At 36.4% G+C, this 19711-nt stretch overlaps 2 protein-coding genes and 1 long non-coding RNA gene across 4 annotated transcripts in view; 2 read left to right on the top strand and 1 right to left on the bottom strand.

The window, feature by feature from the left end:
- The window catches only part of 7B2 (Secretogranin_V domain-containing protein 7B2), a 91472-nt gene that overhangs the window by 10124 nt on the left and 61637 nt on the right, over positions 1–19711 (bottom strand). The window contains exons 1-2 of one of the 2 annotated variants that reach the window (XM_074133477.1): positions 15997–16154; positions 10576–10798 (exon numbers count right to left, since the gene is read on the bottom strand). In XM_074133477.1, the coding sequence (XP_073989578.1) occupies positions 10576–10798; positions 15997–16086 (313 nt within the window). In that variant the 5' untranslated portion in view covers positions 16087–16154. Of the gene's footprint in view, positions 1–10575; positions 10799–15996; positions 16155–19711 lie in introns of those variants that run through there. The other variant, XM_074133478.1, reaches the window with a different exon arrangement.
- Positions 3031–4084, top strand: LOC141457010 (trypsin-like). Its single transcript, XM_074133475.1, has one exon. It carries the CDS (start codon positions 3191–3193, stop codon positions 4070–4072), a length of 882 nt encoding a protein of 293 aa, XP_073989576.1. The 5' UTR covers positions 3031–3190; the 3' UTR covers positions 4073–4084.
- Positions 16729–19711, top strand: part of LOC141457015 (uncharacterized) — a 37929-nt gene continuing 34946 nt past the window's right edge. Inside the window, exon 1 of the long non-coding RNA XR_012460162.1 lies at positions 16729–17132. This is a non-coding gene — a long non-coding RNA (uncharacterized lncRNA). The remainder of the gene's footprint in view (positions 17133–19711) is intronic.

Here is a 19711-nt window from a genome sequence, read left to right as displayed (position 1 = left end):
GCCTCAGCAGTCAGCATCTCCTTCCGACATTACCACATTGCTAAATTCTTTCCTTTCTGACTTTAAATCGCTCCTTACTCCTCTCGTCACTCTTCTCACCACCGTTGTCAACACTTTACTTCCCCGTCTCGCTCCATAATGCCTCTAACTCAGTCCTCTCTTACTATATTATTATGGAATGCAAACGGACTAACTAACCACAGACAAGAGCTGGATATCCTCCTACACGACAGACGGATAGACATTGCCCTTATAACAGAGACCCACTTCACTGAGAAAACACGTTTCTACATCACTGGCTACCAAACCTACAGATCTGACCATCCTGATGGTACCGCACATGGCGGCTCTGCTATTCTCATAAAAAAATCATTATCTCACTTTCCCATTCCATACAATGCCACAAACTACATACAATCTACTGTGATCTCTCTCCAAAGTGAACCCTTCCACTACAACATTGCTTCAGTGTACTGTCCACCTAATCACACAATTCTTCAAAACCAATTTCTATCCTTCTTCCAGTCTCTTGGCCTCCGGTTTATAAGCGGTGGGGACTACAACGCGAAGCATCCTCGCTGGGGTAGTCGGGTGGCAAACCCAAGAGGACGCCTACTCTACAATGCACTCTCTCTAACAAGCTTCTCTTACATATCACCTTCTCAACCAACATACTGGCCGACTGCTCCCAATAAACTCCCTGACTTGCTTGACTTTTTCATCTGCTCTAATATCTCGTCATTTCATACTCACACATTCACCTTAAATGAACTCTCCTCTGATCATAGTCCAGTCATCTTCACAATAGACATCCACCACAAACTTAGACCACCAAAACCAACGCTAATAAACGGACCTATAGAATGGACTTCTTCAGAGACTTACTTCGAGAAGAAAATTGACCTCAAAATACCTCTCAAAACACCCCAAGAATTAGACAATACCGTTGATCACTTCACTGCCACCATCCAACAGAGTATCTGGCAAGCGACAACTAACTGCACCGCTAAACGACCTGCTCGCATACCTTATAACTTACCTCTCTATTTGCGCACACTCATAACTAACAAACGACAAACGAGATCTCTCTGGCAACGTACAAAATACCCATCTCATAAACAACAACTTAATCACCTGACAAACCAACTTAAAAAAGAACTCCACAAATACTACAACAAACAATACACTGAATATACCAAATCTCTGATTACTGAAGACAACTCCCTTTGGGCTGCCACTAGACGTATTCTAAAATTTCAAACTACCTCCTCTCCTCTTCGTACTACTGACGGTTCCTGGGCTAAATGTGACTCGGAGAAAGCTGAACTATTTGCAACGCACCTTTCAACTGTCTTCATTCCGCATCCTGATGTTCTCAACTCGCAACATACTCAAGACGTTATTAGGGACTTAGACATACCTCTACCTCTTTCTATGCCTCCAAAACCATTCACACCCACCCAAGTCAAGCAAGTCATTATTAATCTCAATAAAAAAAAGAGCCCTGGTTACGATCTAATTATTTGTGCACTGAAGTCAAAAAAGCTAGTGCCACAATAGATCCTTGGGGTGTCGCGGTGGCGTAGGCTGAATAGCCAATTCCCCCGGTAGAATCTATCTCTACGATCTAATTACTGCCAACATCCTACTCCAACTATCCAAAAAAGCAATAGTCTTCCTCACTACCATTTACAACTCTATTCTCAGAACTACTTACTACCCTATACTCTGGAAATTTTCTACAGTTCCAATGATACCTAAGCCCAACAAACCGACTCAACTACCTTCTTCTTATCGACCGATAAACCTACTGCCTCTCTTGAGCAAAATATTCGAGAGACTTCTGTTACCACGCCTCCGCGAAATTACAGAATCTCTCGGAATTATACCGGACCATCAGTTTGGGTTCAGAAGCTGCGACTCGACGATCCAGCAGGCCCATCGTGTTGTAGACACCATCGCTTCTTCACTCGAGCGAAAACAATACTGCGCTGGAGTATTCCTCGATGTATCGCAAGCCTTCGACCAAGTCTGGCACGAAGGTCTACTATGGAAACTCAAACGCATCCTTCCTAGCACTTATTACCTCATACTCAGCTCTTATCTCTCTGACAGATTCTTTCAAGTTCTTCAAGGCACAACTCACTCTTCCATCTATCCTGTCCTTGCTGGTGTGCCACAGGGAAGTGTCTTAGCTCCTCTACTTTACACAATCTACACTGCCGACTTACCTTCTAACCTTAAAACCTCTATTTACACCTTCGCTGATGACACTGCCATTCTCTCCACACACTCTGACCCTATCCTCGCAGTACGCTCTCTACAGTCCCACCTTCACACAATAGAACCTTGGTTAGAAAACTGGCGTATAAAAATTAACCCAACTAAATCTAAATACATAGTCTTCACACTCAAACGTCAAACTCCACCACCTGTCTTCTTACATCATACACCTATCCCACCAGCCGATCATGTGCGGTACCTTGGAATGTACCTAGACAAGAGACTTACCTGGAACCCCCATACGAGACTTAAACGTACCGCACTAAACAAACGATACAAACTTCTAGCCAGACTACTTGACAAACAATCAAAACTCTCACTATAGGACAAACGACGACTCTATACAGCTCTTCTTACACCAATATGGACTTACGGACTCGAACTTTATGGAACAGCTAAAAAATCCAACATCAATAGAGTACAAACACTCCAATCCAAAATACTCCGCCATATAGTAGACGTTCCATTCTATGTTAGCAACCACACAATACATACAGATCTCCAAATTCCACTCATCTCCGAACCATAATCCGATTTAACACTTTTCATCAAAATCTCTCATTTCATCCCAACCCTTTAGCTCCAAACTTGTCTACAACTACTTTACCCTCCAATCCTCGAAGACGGCTGAGGCGCCGTTGGCCCCGTGACCAACTGGGTAACTAATGGCGGCCATCACTGGATGACCGTCATTCACGTCTGACACGTTAATTATTTATACATTTATCGCATTTACCTATTGTACCCTATTGTGGGTACAGGTGTGAATTACATTAAAAGGATAAATAAAAAAAATTATGTAATAATTTATTTTTTACGTCATATGTTCGAGAAATAAGTTAAATTATTAAGCACTTATTATTATTTTTTTTTTTTTTATACCTATTTCAATGTAGTGCACTAAGTAATGAACATTATTTCAACATGTTTAGTAAATATTTTTTTATTTTTTCCAATAATACGCGCTTTCGATAAAGATGGGGTGAATATGTCGATTACTGAAGCACCATTTGTACTGGCAGTAGTGCAAGTCACACATGATGGACCACATATAGATTGCATGGCCATACTTGTACATAGACGATGGGCGCTAACATCATGCCAATGTTTTGCAAAATCTGATAATAAATTTATCGCTTATGGTATAACAGATATAAAGCAGTTTTCAAAAAAAAATACTTTACCAATTGAAGAAATAATCTACCATCCTTATTATCATCAACACATAAATACTAATGACATAGCACTAGTAAAGTTTAAAACTCCAGTTAAATTTAATAAAACGGTGAAAAATATTGAAATAGAAGGAACAACTTGGCCGCAAGATTACAGAGCATTGAATAGGGAATGTATTAGTTATCGTTTTGGTCAAACCAGGCGCAAATTAAGTGCAAAAAAAGTAGATGCAAGGCATGGTAAATCTGCTTGTCATTGTTATCCATATATTAGAAATATCTGTTTAGCATTAATTGATGGTGATAGTATATGTTATGGTGATTTTGGTGGTCCACTGATTTGTGATGGTAAACTTGTCGGTATTGCAAATACAATTGTACATCTTGAGCAATGCGTAGGACGCGACACATCTCCATCTTGTGGTGATAAAGATGTCATGAGCATGTATACTTTCATATGCCCCTACTTACAATGGGTGAAATGGTACGTTAGAGAGACACCTGCACCACCAGCAAGTTGTGACGCATTAAGGAATGCTGAGACAGTAAGGTTAACAGTGATAATATTTCTTTTAATTTGGCTCCATTACATTGTACGAAACAGTCTTTATTAAAATAATAAAAGGAAATGTATTATTTATTATTATTATTTTTTTTTTTTTTTTTTTGCGCATCAACAGCTGAGGTTATTAGCGCCCGGAGCTTTTTCCAGTGCACTGCCGGCCTCCGGACAGTGTTCTCTCGTTACAGACAACACTGTCCATCACCGGAGAGTGAGCTGTAAGAAGTTCCTAGGAAGAGAAAATCTAAGGGTCAGCTGCTGGATTCGAACCCGGGACCTCCGCGTGGGAGTCCAGTATGCTAACCGCATAGCTAATCCCTTCCCTATATATATATATTATTATTAACATATTATTATTAAAATTGTCAAGTAGGTTTGATCGTCAAAAAGTGCGCAAAAAAGCGTAACATATAAAAAAACTCCCAACTTTGACAATTTTTTTTTCTGTAAAAGATAAAATTCCCAAATTTTCTTTAAAATATAGGGCAAATCCTCCATTATAACTGTAATTTTTTTTTTTTTTTTTTTTTTTGCAAAAACATTGATTTAATAAATTTCGAGAAATACGTTGTTGAAAATGGGCAAAAACGGCATTTTCAGAAAATCTTCTTCTTCTTGTTACCTTTTTTGTAAACAACGTAGCGCCTAAACGCGCGGACCGATTTTCATGAATGAGGTGTCATTCGATTCGGAATTTTATGCTGTATATTGAATGGGAGAGGAGTTAGCCCCATGTATGTAGCCCCCTCCAAAATTATTATTCCTAATAACCCTGTAAGGCACTGGTAATTGCAATTTTCTTTCCATTATCCCTCTTAATAGGTTGTTATTTTTCATCACTTAATTCCACATAATTTTTGCACTCTTCAAGTTCTTCCCATCAATTAGTTACCGTTCCACATAACTTGTGTCAGTTTTTTTCATCCTAGGTCTTCCCACTAATTATTCTCGATACCCATATATTTATTAAAAAATCATTGGATGTATAAATTTGTTCCAACCAAGGTATTCAAAAAAAAATGTAAGACTAACCAAAAGATACAAAAATCTCCTTAACAAAAACTTACAGTTTTAAAAGTTAAGTACAAGGGTAAATTAAACACCAAAAGGTACACAAATCAGCAAGTACCCAACAATTCATTCATACTTCTAGTATCATATTTTTTAGAATCTATTAGATATCACAGACCCTTACGCTGGCCATTTTCATGTATAAAATATTTGTTTAATTAAAACTGTCCGGTAGGACAGTATGTATAAGGGTTGATCGCCAAAAACTGCACGAAAAAGCGTAACGTTGAAAAACACCAGTTGACAATTTTTTTCTCTTTTTCTATTGAAGTTAAAATTCCCAAATTTTCTTTAAAATATCGGGCAAATCCTTCTTTATAACTGTAATTTTGTTGCAACAACATAGATTAAATAGATTTCGAGAAAAAAGTTGCTGAAAATGAGCAAAAACTCATTTTCAAAAAATGTTCATGTTCTTGTAGTTGTTATTGTTACCTTTTTTGTAAACAACGTAGCGCCTAAACGCGCGAACCGATTTTCATGAATGAGGTTTCATTCGATTCGGAATTCTATGTAGATGTGCCTTTTGGGATCCCGACGCAGTACATCGAATGGTGGAGGGGTTAGCCCCATTTATGTGGAGCTCCCTCCAAAATTATTATTACTAATAACGTAATAACTCTGTAAATCTTAGCTTGATTTTAATAAAATTTGGCAGAATGAAAGGGTTAGGGCCCCCCTACGTACCATTAAAGCGACGTTCTGCTCTTACACCTATTAAGGGGAAGTATGGCAATCATTTCAAATTATCACCGCGGGAACCTATTTTCATGAATGAAATGTCATTCGAATCGAAATTTTGTACAGATTTGTACTTTAAAAGTCATAAGAAGGGGAGTTTGCCCTACCCAAATAAGGCCCTTTCTAAAACTATTATTACCAATATTTCTATAAAGCTTAGTCAGATTTTGATAAAATTTAGCACGAAGAAGTGATTAAAGCTCCTCTACGTAGCTGTGAATTGCCATTATGCTCTTACACCTCTACTAAGAGGAAGTACTGCAATCGTTAAAATTATCAATGAGTGAACCGATTTACATCAATGAGTTGATGTCGTTCGATTCAAAATCTTTGCCTTTTTGGGAGAAGTACTGTAATCGCAGTTTATTTTTCTTGCTCCTCTTAAAAGGAAGTACTGAAATCGCAGTTTAATTTTGCTATTTACGCACAAATACCTTCCTATTTTATTCAAAACGCTTTCTCAAAAATATTGTTATTGAGGATGGTTTGGGGACCGCAACTATAATCATTCTTTAAAAGAAACTCTCCAGTGGTAGTTACGGTTCCGACATATCACCTTATCACGTTATAATGATAGAATTGCTTATTCCAAATTTAAAAAAAGTTTTCAGACTTCAGTTTCACGTTAGAAATTTTTTTTTTTGAACAGGAATATGATTTAATCTTCCTAGATATTCAATCACTCCTTCTCCAGGAATCCAGTTTCATCATCGCCGTCCGGATTTCTGGCCTCCGCCCATGAAAATCGCTGCCAGTTATCCAAATCATGTGCTCTCATTCTCCTGTCACACAATCTGAATTAGAATCGTTCATCATTGTGGGGACATAGAATCAAACTAAGTTTTATGTATATGCATATATTTTTGTTTGCTCATATACCATTCAATGTTTTGTACAGGGAATTCTGTTCAGGCAAACAATCAGGTCCTTCTTCACCGAAGATACAATTCTAGTAGTTCTTGAGTTTTCCTCAATTCACCCTGACTGGCTATACTTTACAACTTTTTTAAATCTTAATATAACTTTTCATCCAAATTTTAGCAAAATAAGTTGTCTTTTTTTTTTTTAAAAAAAAAAAAAAAAAAAAAGAAAAAAAAAGCAGCTTAAAGTTCTGAAACATAGACAAAATCTGTTATTATAAATTATTTTTATTTAATATGAAATCTCGCATCGCAATTCCACTTAATAAACTGTTCAAAATCAATTTCAAAACACTCTTATTCACATGTTAAAAGATTCAAATTCCCAGCCAAAATTCTCATTTATAAAACACTGCAACAATTTTCTTTACATCAGAGATAATATGAACCTGGAACTATGAAGTAATAGTTGAACAGTTTACTTAAGATTACGATAAAAAAAAAATTAAAGGATTCATCACAATTGTTTAATCCTGGAGATGATGGAATACTACAAGGCACAGAAATAAAAGGGAGATCCTAATCAGTTGATGTGATAACCAAAGAGTTTTTGTTTTATTCAATGCTAGCCTGCCTAGCTATAGAAGGTAGAATGAGAAGAATAAAAAGATTCTCGTGTTGTCGAAGACTAATGTCAAAATAAACAAAAGACCACTCAACGAAAAGTAAAATTATTTATTGTCGCAAAAGATGTTACTTTATGTACCATTTGTGAGTCGAACTACAATAGTTTCATCTTAAATCAGTTGCATCTTCACGTTCTTCAGAAGTGGTAAACTTCTGTAACATTGCAATACCAGCCACTCTTCTTTAGATTCATCTTGAACTTCAGCATCCATACTCTCTGCAGCTTTGTGTAACTTCCTTCATTTAATTTTATCTCACATCTTCCAACAAGTCTTTTTTTAAAAGATTCTTCCTCATAATGGGTAAATATTATCGGCAGAGTATGAAATCCTTCAGTTTTATTTAATGTATAGTTATTTTATTAAATTGCCTATAATTTTTTTTATTCCTTTAATATTAAACATCAAGCGGATATTTTTAGGCTTAATGATTATTGTAATTTGAAAACGTAAAACTGTTAACCCAATCTGCACGATATTATTTTATTAACCTACTTTTCGCAATGGATAATTTATAAAAGGTGTAGAATGATAACAATTGTATAAACTGGCTTAATCCAGAAGACATTTTACAAAGTAACTTTACATTAAATAAACTGCACATGCTTGTACATACTGCCAATAACTTATTGAACAATTTCAATAAATGGATATTGACAACTTTTTAGGCCTTTGCTTCAATCTCCTTCGAATAATTTGAAATTTGCTAGTCAAATTTAATTATTTTCTGTACATTACAACTTTCTGAATTTCAGCTTTAAAAAAAATATTGTTAGCTATGTACAGAATTATCTCATTCTATAGTCACTTTTTATTACTTTACCTAAGCATATTGTAACGAAGTTCACCTGAGCCAGAGAAGAAAGGCCTGGGATTGTTCTGGGAGTTGAGCGACCGAAGTTATAGAATTCTATAACGGTCCACCACTGTGTAAACAAAAGGCCAGACTTTACCTGAGCCGGAGAAGAAAGGGCTAGATTGTTCTGGGAGTTTAGTGACCGGAGCCTATAACGGTTCACTGTATAAAAGCCGAGGGAGCGGCCCCAGTTGGAGTGGGGGCAGTGTGTGTTTTCCCAGTCAGTGAGTCGCAGGTGGGAGTGAGACAGTCGGAGTTGGAGTGGGGCAGTCGCAGTTGGCGTGAGGCAGACACAGTTGCAGTCAGATTTGTGGTGTTACGTAGTGAGTAAGTAACAGTAAACTGTTGTAAATGGTAAATGTAATGAATAGCGGCAGTTGTTAGTAAATGTTAATGTTAGTAATGTTAATGTGTTAATAAATCGAATTACTACTTATAAGTTTAGCGAGTTTTATTATTTATCGAACCCACACTTATTAAATTAACTAGTGGCAGTCATTAGTTAAAGTTTTAAGTAAAAGAACAAAAACTTTACAATATAGAATGTACACAAATATTTTCTGGGTGACCTCAAATCCTGTTCAAAACGTGGCATCTAAAATTTCGGAAATTTCGGCAATACTTGGAAAAAAAAAAGAAGAAATATAGAAACAGTATTTTGTTTACTTTCTTTTCATAGAATTATTATTAACTTTTAAGTTTGTTGAAATTGGGTCAGTGAAATGTTGCGACAGGCAGCATGTTGGTCAAAGCTGATACATTGTATATACAAACGTTAAAATATTTTTAAAATTTATTTTTATGCTTTGTGAGCTATAAAGAACGCACATATTAACTAAGTCATTGCAATCTGGTAGACGAGAACATGGTCCACCTTTCCAGCTTTCGATTCCAACACCTGCTCGTCCTAAGTTAAAAAATTTACAGAAATCTTGAATTTTTCGATAAAATGCTGGATGTGTCAGGCGAAGTTAAATATCTAGGTGTCATTTTGGACTCTAGACTTACTTGGAAGGCACATCTGGATAAAGTCACACCTAAGGCTAAGCAGGCCTTATGTGGCATAACCAGGACCTGTGGAAAGACTTGGGGTCTTCGCCCAAATATGACCCACTGGCTCTACACAAGAACAGTCATACCTATCATCACCTACGAAGCGGTGGTGTGTTGGAGGAAGACTGAACAACAGACGGCCATAAAGGCTCTTGCTAGAGCACAAAGGTTGGCCTGTATGTTGATTACAGGGGCCTTTAGTAGTGCCGCTACTGCTGCGCTGGAGGTACTGCTGGGGTTGCCTCCGCTTCAGTTTGTTATTCAAGCGGAGACAAGGACTGGCGCGTATAGACTAACGAGAAATGGACACTGGAGGCGCATTAGCTCCTCCATTGGACACATGGATATCACAGACAAGGTCGACTCTATGCCGGTCATGGACATGGTTGGGGGCAGTGTCTGTCCTAAATAAAGTTTTGATACTCCATTTCAGGTGATCCTCAGATCGAGGACTGAATGGAGGGTAAACTGAACAGTGCCAGAAGGGAGCCATGTGGTTTACGGATGGCTGCAAGATGGCCTGTGGTACCGGAACTGGAGTGTATGGGGCTAAACCTGAGGTACTCATTAAGAGTCCTCTTGGGAGATATGCCACCGTCTTTCAGGCCGAAGTCTTTGCTATTAAAACCTGTGCTGAGGAAAATCTGCGGATGAATCTTATGGATTAGGGAGGTTCGCATCTTTTTGGACAGCCAGGCCGCGCTGAAGGCCATTGTCTCCTTCAGAATTACCTCTTCCCTGGTCTGGGAATGCAGAAAGGCCCTGGAACTACTGGCTCGGCACAATAAAGTCCGATTGGAATTGGTGCCGGGTCATGTGGGGATTAAGGGGAATGAGGTAGCTGATCTATGCCCAGGAATGGAGCCAACACTCCTTTCATTGGCCCGGAGCCTGTCCTGGGGATCACCACAGGTGCTGTTCGTGAGGCTCTCAGAGACTGGATCTGGAGAGAACACGAAAAGAATTGGGTGATGCTTCCTGGGGTCAAACACAGCAAGAGTGTCATGTGCCCTTGCTATGTAAACAAAAAACCAAAGTGACTCTAGGTTTGGGCAACAATCAGATTACCCTGGTTACGGAAGGTTCAGAATGCATCTGCACAAATTAGGGCTTATTAGCTCGGAACCGGTGTGCAGATTGTGCCAGGAAGAGGAAGAAACGGCCTCTCACCTGTTATTCGATTGCGTTGCAATCGAGAGACTGCGCTACGATATCTTTGGTACATTGAGACCAAAGGAGATTATAGTGCATCGTCTATGTAAGAGAAAATTTTAATAAAAATGTATACCTTGTTGCTGCAAAAAAGGTCCGGAAAGTAGAGTACTGTGCTGTAGATATTCATGGTCTCTTGGGATTGGATTATCTTGATAATCTGAATCCTTATCTGATCTTGAGATTAATGGAGGATATATTAATCTTCCTGTACTAACTTCATCCAAATAATTGTCCAAATCTCGTCCCATTTTCTCCACAACTTCTCTTAGCAAGAACTCACTCAAGCCGCTGTGGTCCTGGAATAAAGGATAGTTTTTCTAAGATAACAAAAATAAAATGTGTGTATAAAATGTTAATAAGTCAGCTATACATCCATTTTGATTATAAACAAATGATAATCTTTTGTTGAACTCTGTGGTAGGTGATAAAACAGAATTTTCATAACCATGTTGATCAAGGTAAAAATATTGAAGTTTTCTCATGTGAAAAGGGGCATAATGTGCCCATTTTCATTGGAAAACTGAAAACTTATAATGCATGTATCATTGATACTAGTAAAAAGCTGGATGCTATTGAAAACAATTTTTTTCTGAAACCAGATTCTATTTTCTTTTCGTGGATACCAATACATAATGCTTTCGCCTCCGTCAACAACACTGAATTATGCACACTAGCGTTTACTATAATATAAAATTTAATAACTTATGTGGTTAATGCTTCCAAAGGAAGACTTGTTATTGTTACGCTCTGCACCACGAGAACATATAGAAGTAGTTAGTGCTCGCCAGCTACAGTGGAGAAGGGAGTTGGTTAAGAAAGAAGATAAAATATACAAAAAAAAAAAAAGTTGAGTGACACGTCGTTTTTTACTGTATGTGGGATATACGACGAAACCCCTGTTGTCTTGCCTCCCTTTTGGGAACAAAAGGAAAACACAAGAAAACTCAAAAGACAACCTTTTGTTACACACAGTAAAACTCTTCATAAATCAAAATAGAAAATGCACAATATACCTTTTTTAATTCTACGCCATATTACACACAGTAAGAAGCTCGTACACACTCTCTCAAACAGTGTTGCCACACACCCCCAAAAAAAATTAACCAAAAGAAAATGAAAATAAATAAGGATTAAAAAAAATATATATACAATAAAAAGTAACAACTTGAGAAACCCTTAGCAACCACTTATTTTTGTATCCATGGTAATGAAACTGTTTATAATATTGACTCCTTTACAATTTAAACTCTGAAATAAAAAAAATAACTAAAAAGAGTACAATACCAATTAGCCTAGGCTTTACAAAATATGGCCATCATGTGAACAAAAAAAAATTTATAGTTTGTTTTCCAAATGATTTCCAACAGTCCAAACTAAATAAAATTAAATTAGCATTTAAGGTTTTTTTTTTGGCATTGGCTTTCGCCATACAGCCAGCATCGTCTAGGTGCTTATCAATAGAATATCTCTCACTCTCCATTCTTACTTATAAATACATTCGCTTCACACATTCATCCCTCTACTATATACAACTATTTACATAAACTACAGCTAATGGATGGATCAGTACTCTATATTCCTGCCATCCTTATAGTTTAACCGAAATTAAAATCACGTAATCCTTCTCTAATCATTTTCTTCCATTCATTCTAATTGGCTATAATTTTTTAAATACATTCATATTTCTTAGCTAGCTCTGCTACATAGATGTTGTTGGAGAATATTATGTCTTCGTAGCGAAATGGTGCATCTAAATATCTGTATAAGTCGTCAAACATTCGCTTCCTTTCTACTACATAACGTGGACATATCATTATTATATGAAATCCTCCTCCTCATTGCAATCTACGCAAAGAGGGAGAGGACCTTTTGTTGATCCTGTGTAGATACGATCCGCACACCGCGTGGTTCGCTCTCAGCCTGCTTATTGTCGTAACAACCCATTTATTAGTGCCAGTTCCCTTAAACCATGGTTGTCTAGGTAACTGATCTACCATACTTTTATAGAATCTCCCTTTATTACCATTACTTTTAATCTGTCTGCCATTTTTATAGTGCTGTTTTTGCAATTGTACACTTGATATTGGTGTGTGGTAATTTATAATTAGTCATTTCCCCACTATTGATGGCTTCCTTTGCAAGTTTATTCAAGGTTTAATCACTTCCTATACACAAAAGGGAAAAAAAATAAGGGTACTTTTCCGTTAGCCGGGCGCAAATGTCGCCAATTGTGAACCAAACGCGAGCCAAGTCAACGGAAAAAAGTCGAAAACGTTCAACTATAAACAAATATTAATTAATAGTAAGCAAAACAAGTTCAACTATAAACAAATATTAATGAATTGTAAAGAAAACAGTTTTACCCAATACTGTTTTTCGCTTGCGCCCGGCTAACGGAAAAGTACCAAAATAAGCAAATACATACAATAGGCAAAAAAAGTATTTGCACACCCTGTTATTTTAAGGTTTCATATAAAAAAAATTCACTTTTTTACCCAAATTACGTTTATTTAACTTCTTAAATCAAACACTATAAGATGATAAATATAAATATGCAAAAGAGTCAAATAAATTAAGTATAAAGAACATAATGTTATTTTATACTGCAAAAAAAGTATTTGCACAGGTGTAATTTGGGATCTCTTGACATGTAAATAAAACAAATGCCTTAACAAAAGAGGATTAACGTCACTTTTGGTACTGTCTATACTCTCTTTACTAGATTCATTAGTTTTAATTGTGTTTTCAACTAGTGCATTGAGATGGCTCCAAAATCTAGAAAAATTCCTGTGAGTGTGAGACAGGAAGTGCTTATATTACATCGTGCTGGAAACAGTAATAGAGAAATCGGAAATAAAGTAAATTTATCGTTTTCAACAGTGAGGTATATCATTGAAAGAGGAACAACAGAAAATAAGCAGCGAACAGGTCGGCCAAGAGCCTTAAATGAACGGGAGAGGAGGAAGGTCGTCAAAGACGCGCTGAGGAAACCAACTCACAGCGCTCAAAAACTTGCGCATGACCTGGCGTCTTGTTCAGGAAAGACGGTTACACCTCAAACAATAAGAAACTTCGTTCACAATAAAGGTATACGAGGCAGGCGACCCTTAAAAAAGCCATATATTAGTGAGGTTAATAGGAAAAAACATCTTGAGTTCGCCAAAGAATTTGTTAAAAAACCTATAGAATCTCGGGAAAAAATTATTTTTTTCTGATGGAAGCAAGATTGAGGTTTTTAAACCACAAAATATAATAACAATCTGGTGAAGAAATAATACTGGTTTGAATACAAAAATTATATTAAAAACTGTTAAGCATGGAGGAGCAAATATCTTGGTTTGGGGCAGTATGGCTTATTCTGGGGTGGGTAATTTAGAAGTTATTGAGGGCATAATGACAGCTCGGTCTTAGGTGGAGGTGTTGCGAGGCAACTTGAAGGCAAGTGCTGTAAAATTAGGTTTGGAGAACGATTTTCATTTCCAGCAGGATAACCATCCAGAACATACGGCCAACATTACAAAAGAATGGCTCCTTTATAATGCCCCAAGAAGATTACTAAACCCACCTCAATCACCAGACCTGAACCCAATTGAAAATCTGTGGCATATTCTGGACAGGAAAGTCCGCCAGACCTCTTACAAGTAAGGAGCACTTAAGACAGGTGTTAGTTGATTCCTGGAACAATTTATCAGATGAGGTGACAAGAAATTTAGTTGAATCAATGCCAAGGCGTTACAAGCCGTAATTGAAGCTAAAGGGATGCACACTAAATATTAAGGACAAAGTTATGATTGGTTATGGGTCAACCAAATTAGTTTTTGCAATGTTTAACTAGGTGTGCAAATACTTTTTTTGCAGTATAAAATAACATTATGTTCTTTATACTTAATTTATTTGACTCTTTTGCATATTTATATTTATCATCTTATAGTGCTTGATTTAAGAAGTTAAATAAACGTAATTTGGGTAAAAAGCGAATTTTTTTTTATATGAAAACTTAAAATAACAGGGTGTGCAAATACTTTTTTTGCCTATTGTAGATATTTCTAAAACTAGGAAACAGTGGCGTAGCTACGGGTAAGCAACGCTTTCGGGCTCTCTAAAGCCGGGGGCCCCTTTAAAAATTGATTTATTTACTATTTATATTATACAAAAATTCAATACATTTAATTAACTTTTTGTTTTGTTTTTTTTTATAAATTTCGTTTAGAAGTATTAATTACCAATATCGGCTAATCTATAGAATAGCGCCCCGGGGGCGTGGCCTGTTTATTTTTAGGGGGTGGGAAGTACAGCGCACCTACCGGTGAAAATGTAAACTACTTCCCGCGAATGAACTGTTTCGGATTGTGCGAATTTCGTAACGCTTATGTTTCGCACGCATGCGCAGTACACTTACTGCCTAGCAACTGCTTCCTGTTTAATGTATTAATAGTTCCCGCGAGTGCTCTGTATGTGACCTGAGGTGCCGTTTTTTTGTAACTTTATGAGTATGAGCGTTTTAAATTTGCAGTTTTTTTTTAAATTAAAGCATGAGTGTAGTGTGAATGAGGTTGGAGTTCGACAGGTATACCCTCCTCAGGAAAAGGACTCCACAGAATAAGGTAAGTTTCTTTTGTGTTGTTCTGTGTAATTATTGTAATGAATCTTGTGACACAAAAAAAAATTGAGGGTGATTAGGTAGGTTAGGAGGGGGTATGGGGGGCGAAGCCCCCATTAAGAAAAAATCAGGGGTGTGGGGGGCGAAGCCCCCCATTAAGAAATAAAGAAATAATTCGAAGTGATTCTGATTCACTGTTACCATATAACCCGCTAGATTTAAGTGTAAATATAAAATAAAGAAATAGTTTTATATTTATATTTGAATATGGCGGGTTCTATAGTAACAGCGAATCAGAATCACTTCGAATTAGGCCACGCCTCTGGGGTGCTATTCTAAAGATCAAATACCTTCTATTATTTAAAATTAATTATAACCACAAACCAACACTATTAAATAATGGTCCACGTAACCTTATCTATTGGTTTCTCGTCTGAAATATTTAGCATTGATTGCTATTGAGAATAAAGAAGCAAGTCAATTAAACACGAAGACTCTCGACAAATTTGCGGCTGCAAAATCTAGACGATAAATCATTTAAATAACTTTTTATACTTTGTTTACATTCAGATATGTTGTAATGTTTTCTTTTAAACGTTTAATCCTCGTATTTAAATGTAATTTAAAATCCTAAAATATATATGTATAAATGTTTCATTTAATATACCTATTTCATTCTCTGCTTTTAAGTTAAAAAAATAATTTTCCTTTGTATAAACAGTTGAAATAAAAGAAATGTTAGTAGAGGCCCAGTAGTTAGAATTTGCTTATGGGCCTAAAACTCTAGTTACGCCACTGCTAGGAGAACATTTTATCGTTCAAAGTAATTTTAATCAATTAACACCAGCAGTCTGGTCCAAGTTCCTCGCACAACTAAACTGTACTATTTGATACCTGCTTCGAGCTGAGAAGCTTCTCAACAAACCTCTTCCGGGCATTCCTTCTTCTGTTCCTTGATCGAAATTGAGGAGTAAGGCAATACATAATAACAAATTTCTCTACCAATACTTCCAGCTCGCTCTCTCAGACTCAACTGTCCTCTTGTCTTGCCAAAACACGACTGTCCTTTTTTTTCTATATTTCTTCTCTAGATCACAGCTGATTATTTCAACAAAACTAATTTAACATGCTGTTAGATTTACATATGTGAATAAATCACCAATTAAAATTCTTCCAAAATAAGTAAAAAAAAAATACATAAAAAAAACTTTTCTGAATTTCTAATTTTTTTTCTAAAATGAAATTAAAATTTCCTGAACCACAGGTAGCCTTTAATGAAACAATCTCAAAACCATGGGTAAACTCGATTCGCCATTTTTCTGACTCTAACTATTGAACTAATATGAAATTAGTAACATAAAAGCCCAAATTATGATATCCAAACTGTTAGAAATAGAAAATGTATGGAGAACTGTATACAAAATGCACAAACACTAAGTTTCTTAATATTTTCACTAAATCAAACACAAAAAAATACTTTTATAATTCACACATACTAATGAACATTTATGTATATCCTTTTTCTTACTCTCTAGTCTCTACCGCGCAATAATCTCCTCTACACAGTGTTGCTCTCTTAAACAAAAAAATTCCCTCACCATTCCCAACACAAACAATGGCTTAATTTCACGGTTAAATTGGTTAACATTTGTTAACTACTGGCAATATACCTTTTCATAATATAATGAAGTTTTTAAAATAAAAGCATCTGTAATATATTTACATACATTGTATGTATAAAAGTCATAACCTACTTTTGACAAATGTGATGTTTTTTCAAGGCATCAAAATAGTACGCGTGAATACCAATTATAATAATAAAATAATAATAATAATAAGTGTTTATTCAATTCCAACTATTTACATAAGTTACATTACAAAAAACAAAAAAAAATAACACTCAAGTGCATGGAGCGTACTCCGACCGCAGAGTTGAGATTCGTTTGTATACATTAATTCATATCTTAATAAATACAACACTTGATTAAGATTGCATAGTGTACATAAATGGCTGGTATCAGGATTAAAAGGTCGGTAATTTAAACACAATGATTCAGTTCTAGCTTTTAATATTAATTCTATGTCTCTGAATGGCCTGTTTGAAAAATAATCTGGATTATAAGTTAATTTGGGATAGATTTTATGATGGATACCATTTCTTGCTTTTAACTCTGCAGTTATCATCTCCTCTATCCGTAATTTACTTATTATTGCATTTAATTTTTCTTCCCAAGCATTCACAGAATTATTATTAAGTTCTATAATAGGTATGTCTAAACGAGTACATAAATTTTTCAGTGTTTCATACCATAATATGAATTATATTGTATAAATAAAAGTTTTAAATAGTACAAAAACTCAAATAAATTAAGTTATAGAATTAAAGAAAAATAAGATTGCCATTAATTTTGGAGAGATTTTCCACTAATTAAATATTATTTTTTATTTTCTTGCTTTAACTAAGCCTTTTTTTTGTAGCAGTAAGGAATTCCATGTTTTGATTTCTAAACTCAAAAATTCTACATAATATATTTTTTGTTGTTCTTGCATTCATAGCTAAATTTGTCAAAGTCTTAAACAATGTCCTATTCATTTATTTATACCAGTGGTACCCAACGAGGGCGGTACCGCCCACCGGTGGGTGCTGAAGAGATCTAGGGGCGTTTTTGGTCAAAGGCAAATTTAGGGGGCGTTGAGGACTAGCCGACGCCCCGCTAGGGAATGGAAAGCATAAGCCGTGCGTAGGTCCATGACAAGATTGCCAGCATTGGAAAACACTTAAGGGGTTATAGGCAGCCAGAAATTTGAAAAAATCTATTTTTTTTATATATATGGGTCGTTTGAAAAGTCCGTGCAAAAATAAAAACTACTTAATTTTTGGGGGTAAACCTTTTTTATTTTTCAACATAGTCTCCTTTTAGAACTGCTTACGTGGAAATAGGATTGGCAAATCCACATAAAATTCCGAATCGAATGACAGCTCATTCATGAAAATCAGTTAGCGCGTCTAGGCGCTACGTTGTTCACAAAAAAGGTAACAACAAGAAGAAGAACAAGAACCATTTTTGAAAATGTCGTTTTTGCACATTTTCTCGAAAACTAATTAATGTCTGTTAATACGAAAAAATTACAGTTATTAACGAGGATTTGCCCTATATTATAAAGAAAATTTTGGAATTTTATCTTCTATAGAAAAAGAGAAAAAAATTGTCTAAGTTGAGTGTTTTTCAACGTTACGCTTTTTCGTACACTTTTTGACGATCAACCCTTATAACCGGACAGTTTTAATATATTCTGCACTTGTAGGTATGCTTAAATTGGCTCCTGGGCAACGACACTTTGGTTTCTTCTTCTTTGAAAAACCAAACCTAATGCCTCAACTTTTTGCAGTACCTTTATTATTCCTGTCAGTACCTACTCATCCTCTGCCAGGCTTCGCGTAAGCATGTGTATCTTTTTATTTACCAATAGCCCGTTAAGATGCCTGGGTCATTGTAAGTTTAGGCGAGTGGCTGTTTACATCTGTTTCTGGTTAAGAGCACCCACAATTTCTCCTCCGACCTGTTGTGAACTCATTCTCGTACTAGCAAGACACTGTACCATGCGACAAAGGGTTCATATTCCCTAAATACTACAACTAGTGTCTCTAAATCCCGAATGACCAGGCCCACTGAATAAGTACGAGGGTCGTTTGAAAAGTCCGTGCAAAAATAAAAACTACTTAATTTTTTGGGGTAAAGCTTTTTTATTTTTCAACATAGTCTCCTTTTAGGCTTATACACTTCGTCCAACCCTGCTCTAGTTTGTTGATCCCTTCCGAATAATAGGATTTGTCCAAGTCTGAAAAATAGCCATTCGTTTCTGCAATCACCTCCTCGTTTGAATAAAATCTTTTTCCCGCCAGCCATTTCTTCATATTGGGGAACAAATAGTAGCCCGAGGGAGCCAAGTCTGGAGAATAGGGGGGATGTGAAACGAGTTGGAACCCTATTTCCATTAATTTTGCGACCACAACTGCTGAGGTGTGAGCTGGTGCGTTGTCGTGATGGAAAAGAACTTTTTTGTGGCCAATCGTGGGCGTTTTTCTTGCAGCTCGGTTTTCAAACGGTCCAATAACGATGAATAATATGCACCTTTAATAGTTTTACCCTTCACCAGATAGTCGATGAGGATTATTCCTTGCGAATCCCAAAAGACAGTCGCCATAATCTTTCCGGCCGAAGGAACGGTCTTCGCCTTTTTTGGCGCAGATTCCCCCTTGGTAACCCATAGTTTAGATTGTTCTTTGGTCTCAGGAGTGTAGTGATGTATCCATGTTTCATCCACAGTGACGAAACGACGCTTAAAGTCCTGCGGATTCTTCTGGAACAGCTGCAAACCGTCCTTGCAACACTTCACACGATTTCGTTTTTGGTCAAGCGTGAGCAATCGCGGCACCCATCTTGCGGATAGCTTTGTCATGGTCCAAATGTTGATGCAAAATATTATGTACCCGTTTATTCGAGATGCCCACAGCACTAGCAATCTCACGCACCTTCACTCTTCTGTCATCCATCACCATATCGTGGATTTTATCAATGATTTCTGGAGTAGTAACCTCAACAGGGCG

This window comes from Rhodnius prolixus, unplaced genomic scaffold, assembly GCF_049639745.1.
Source record: "Rhodnius prolixus isolate KJV_2025 unplaced genomic scaffold, Rpr scaffold_10, whole genome shotgun sequence".
NCBI classification, from domain to species: domain Eukaryota; kingdom Metazoa; phylum Arthropoda; class Insecta; order Hemiptera; family Reduviidae; genus Rhodnius; species Rhodnius prolixus.
Note: the sequence above shows the minus strand (reverse complement) of the source record. Positions and strands in the feature narration are given on the sequence as shown.

What these genes read in the sequence shown, in the direction of transcription:
- LOC141457010 (XM_074133475.1), top strand. Translation starts at nt 3,191, where the DNA reads ATGAACATTATTTCAACATGTTTAGTAAATATTTTTTTATTTTTTCCA.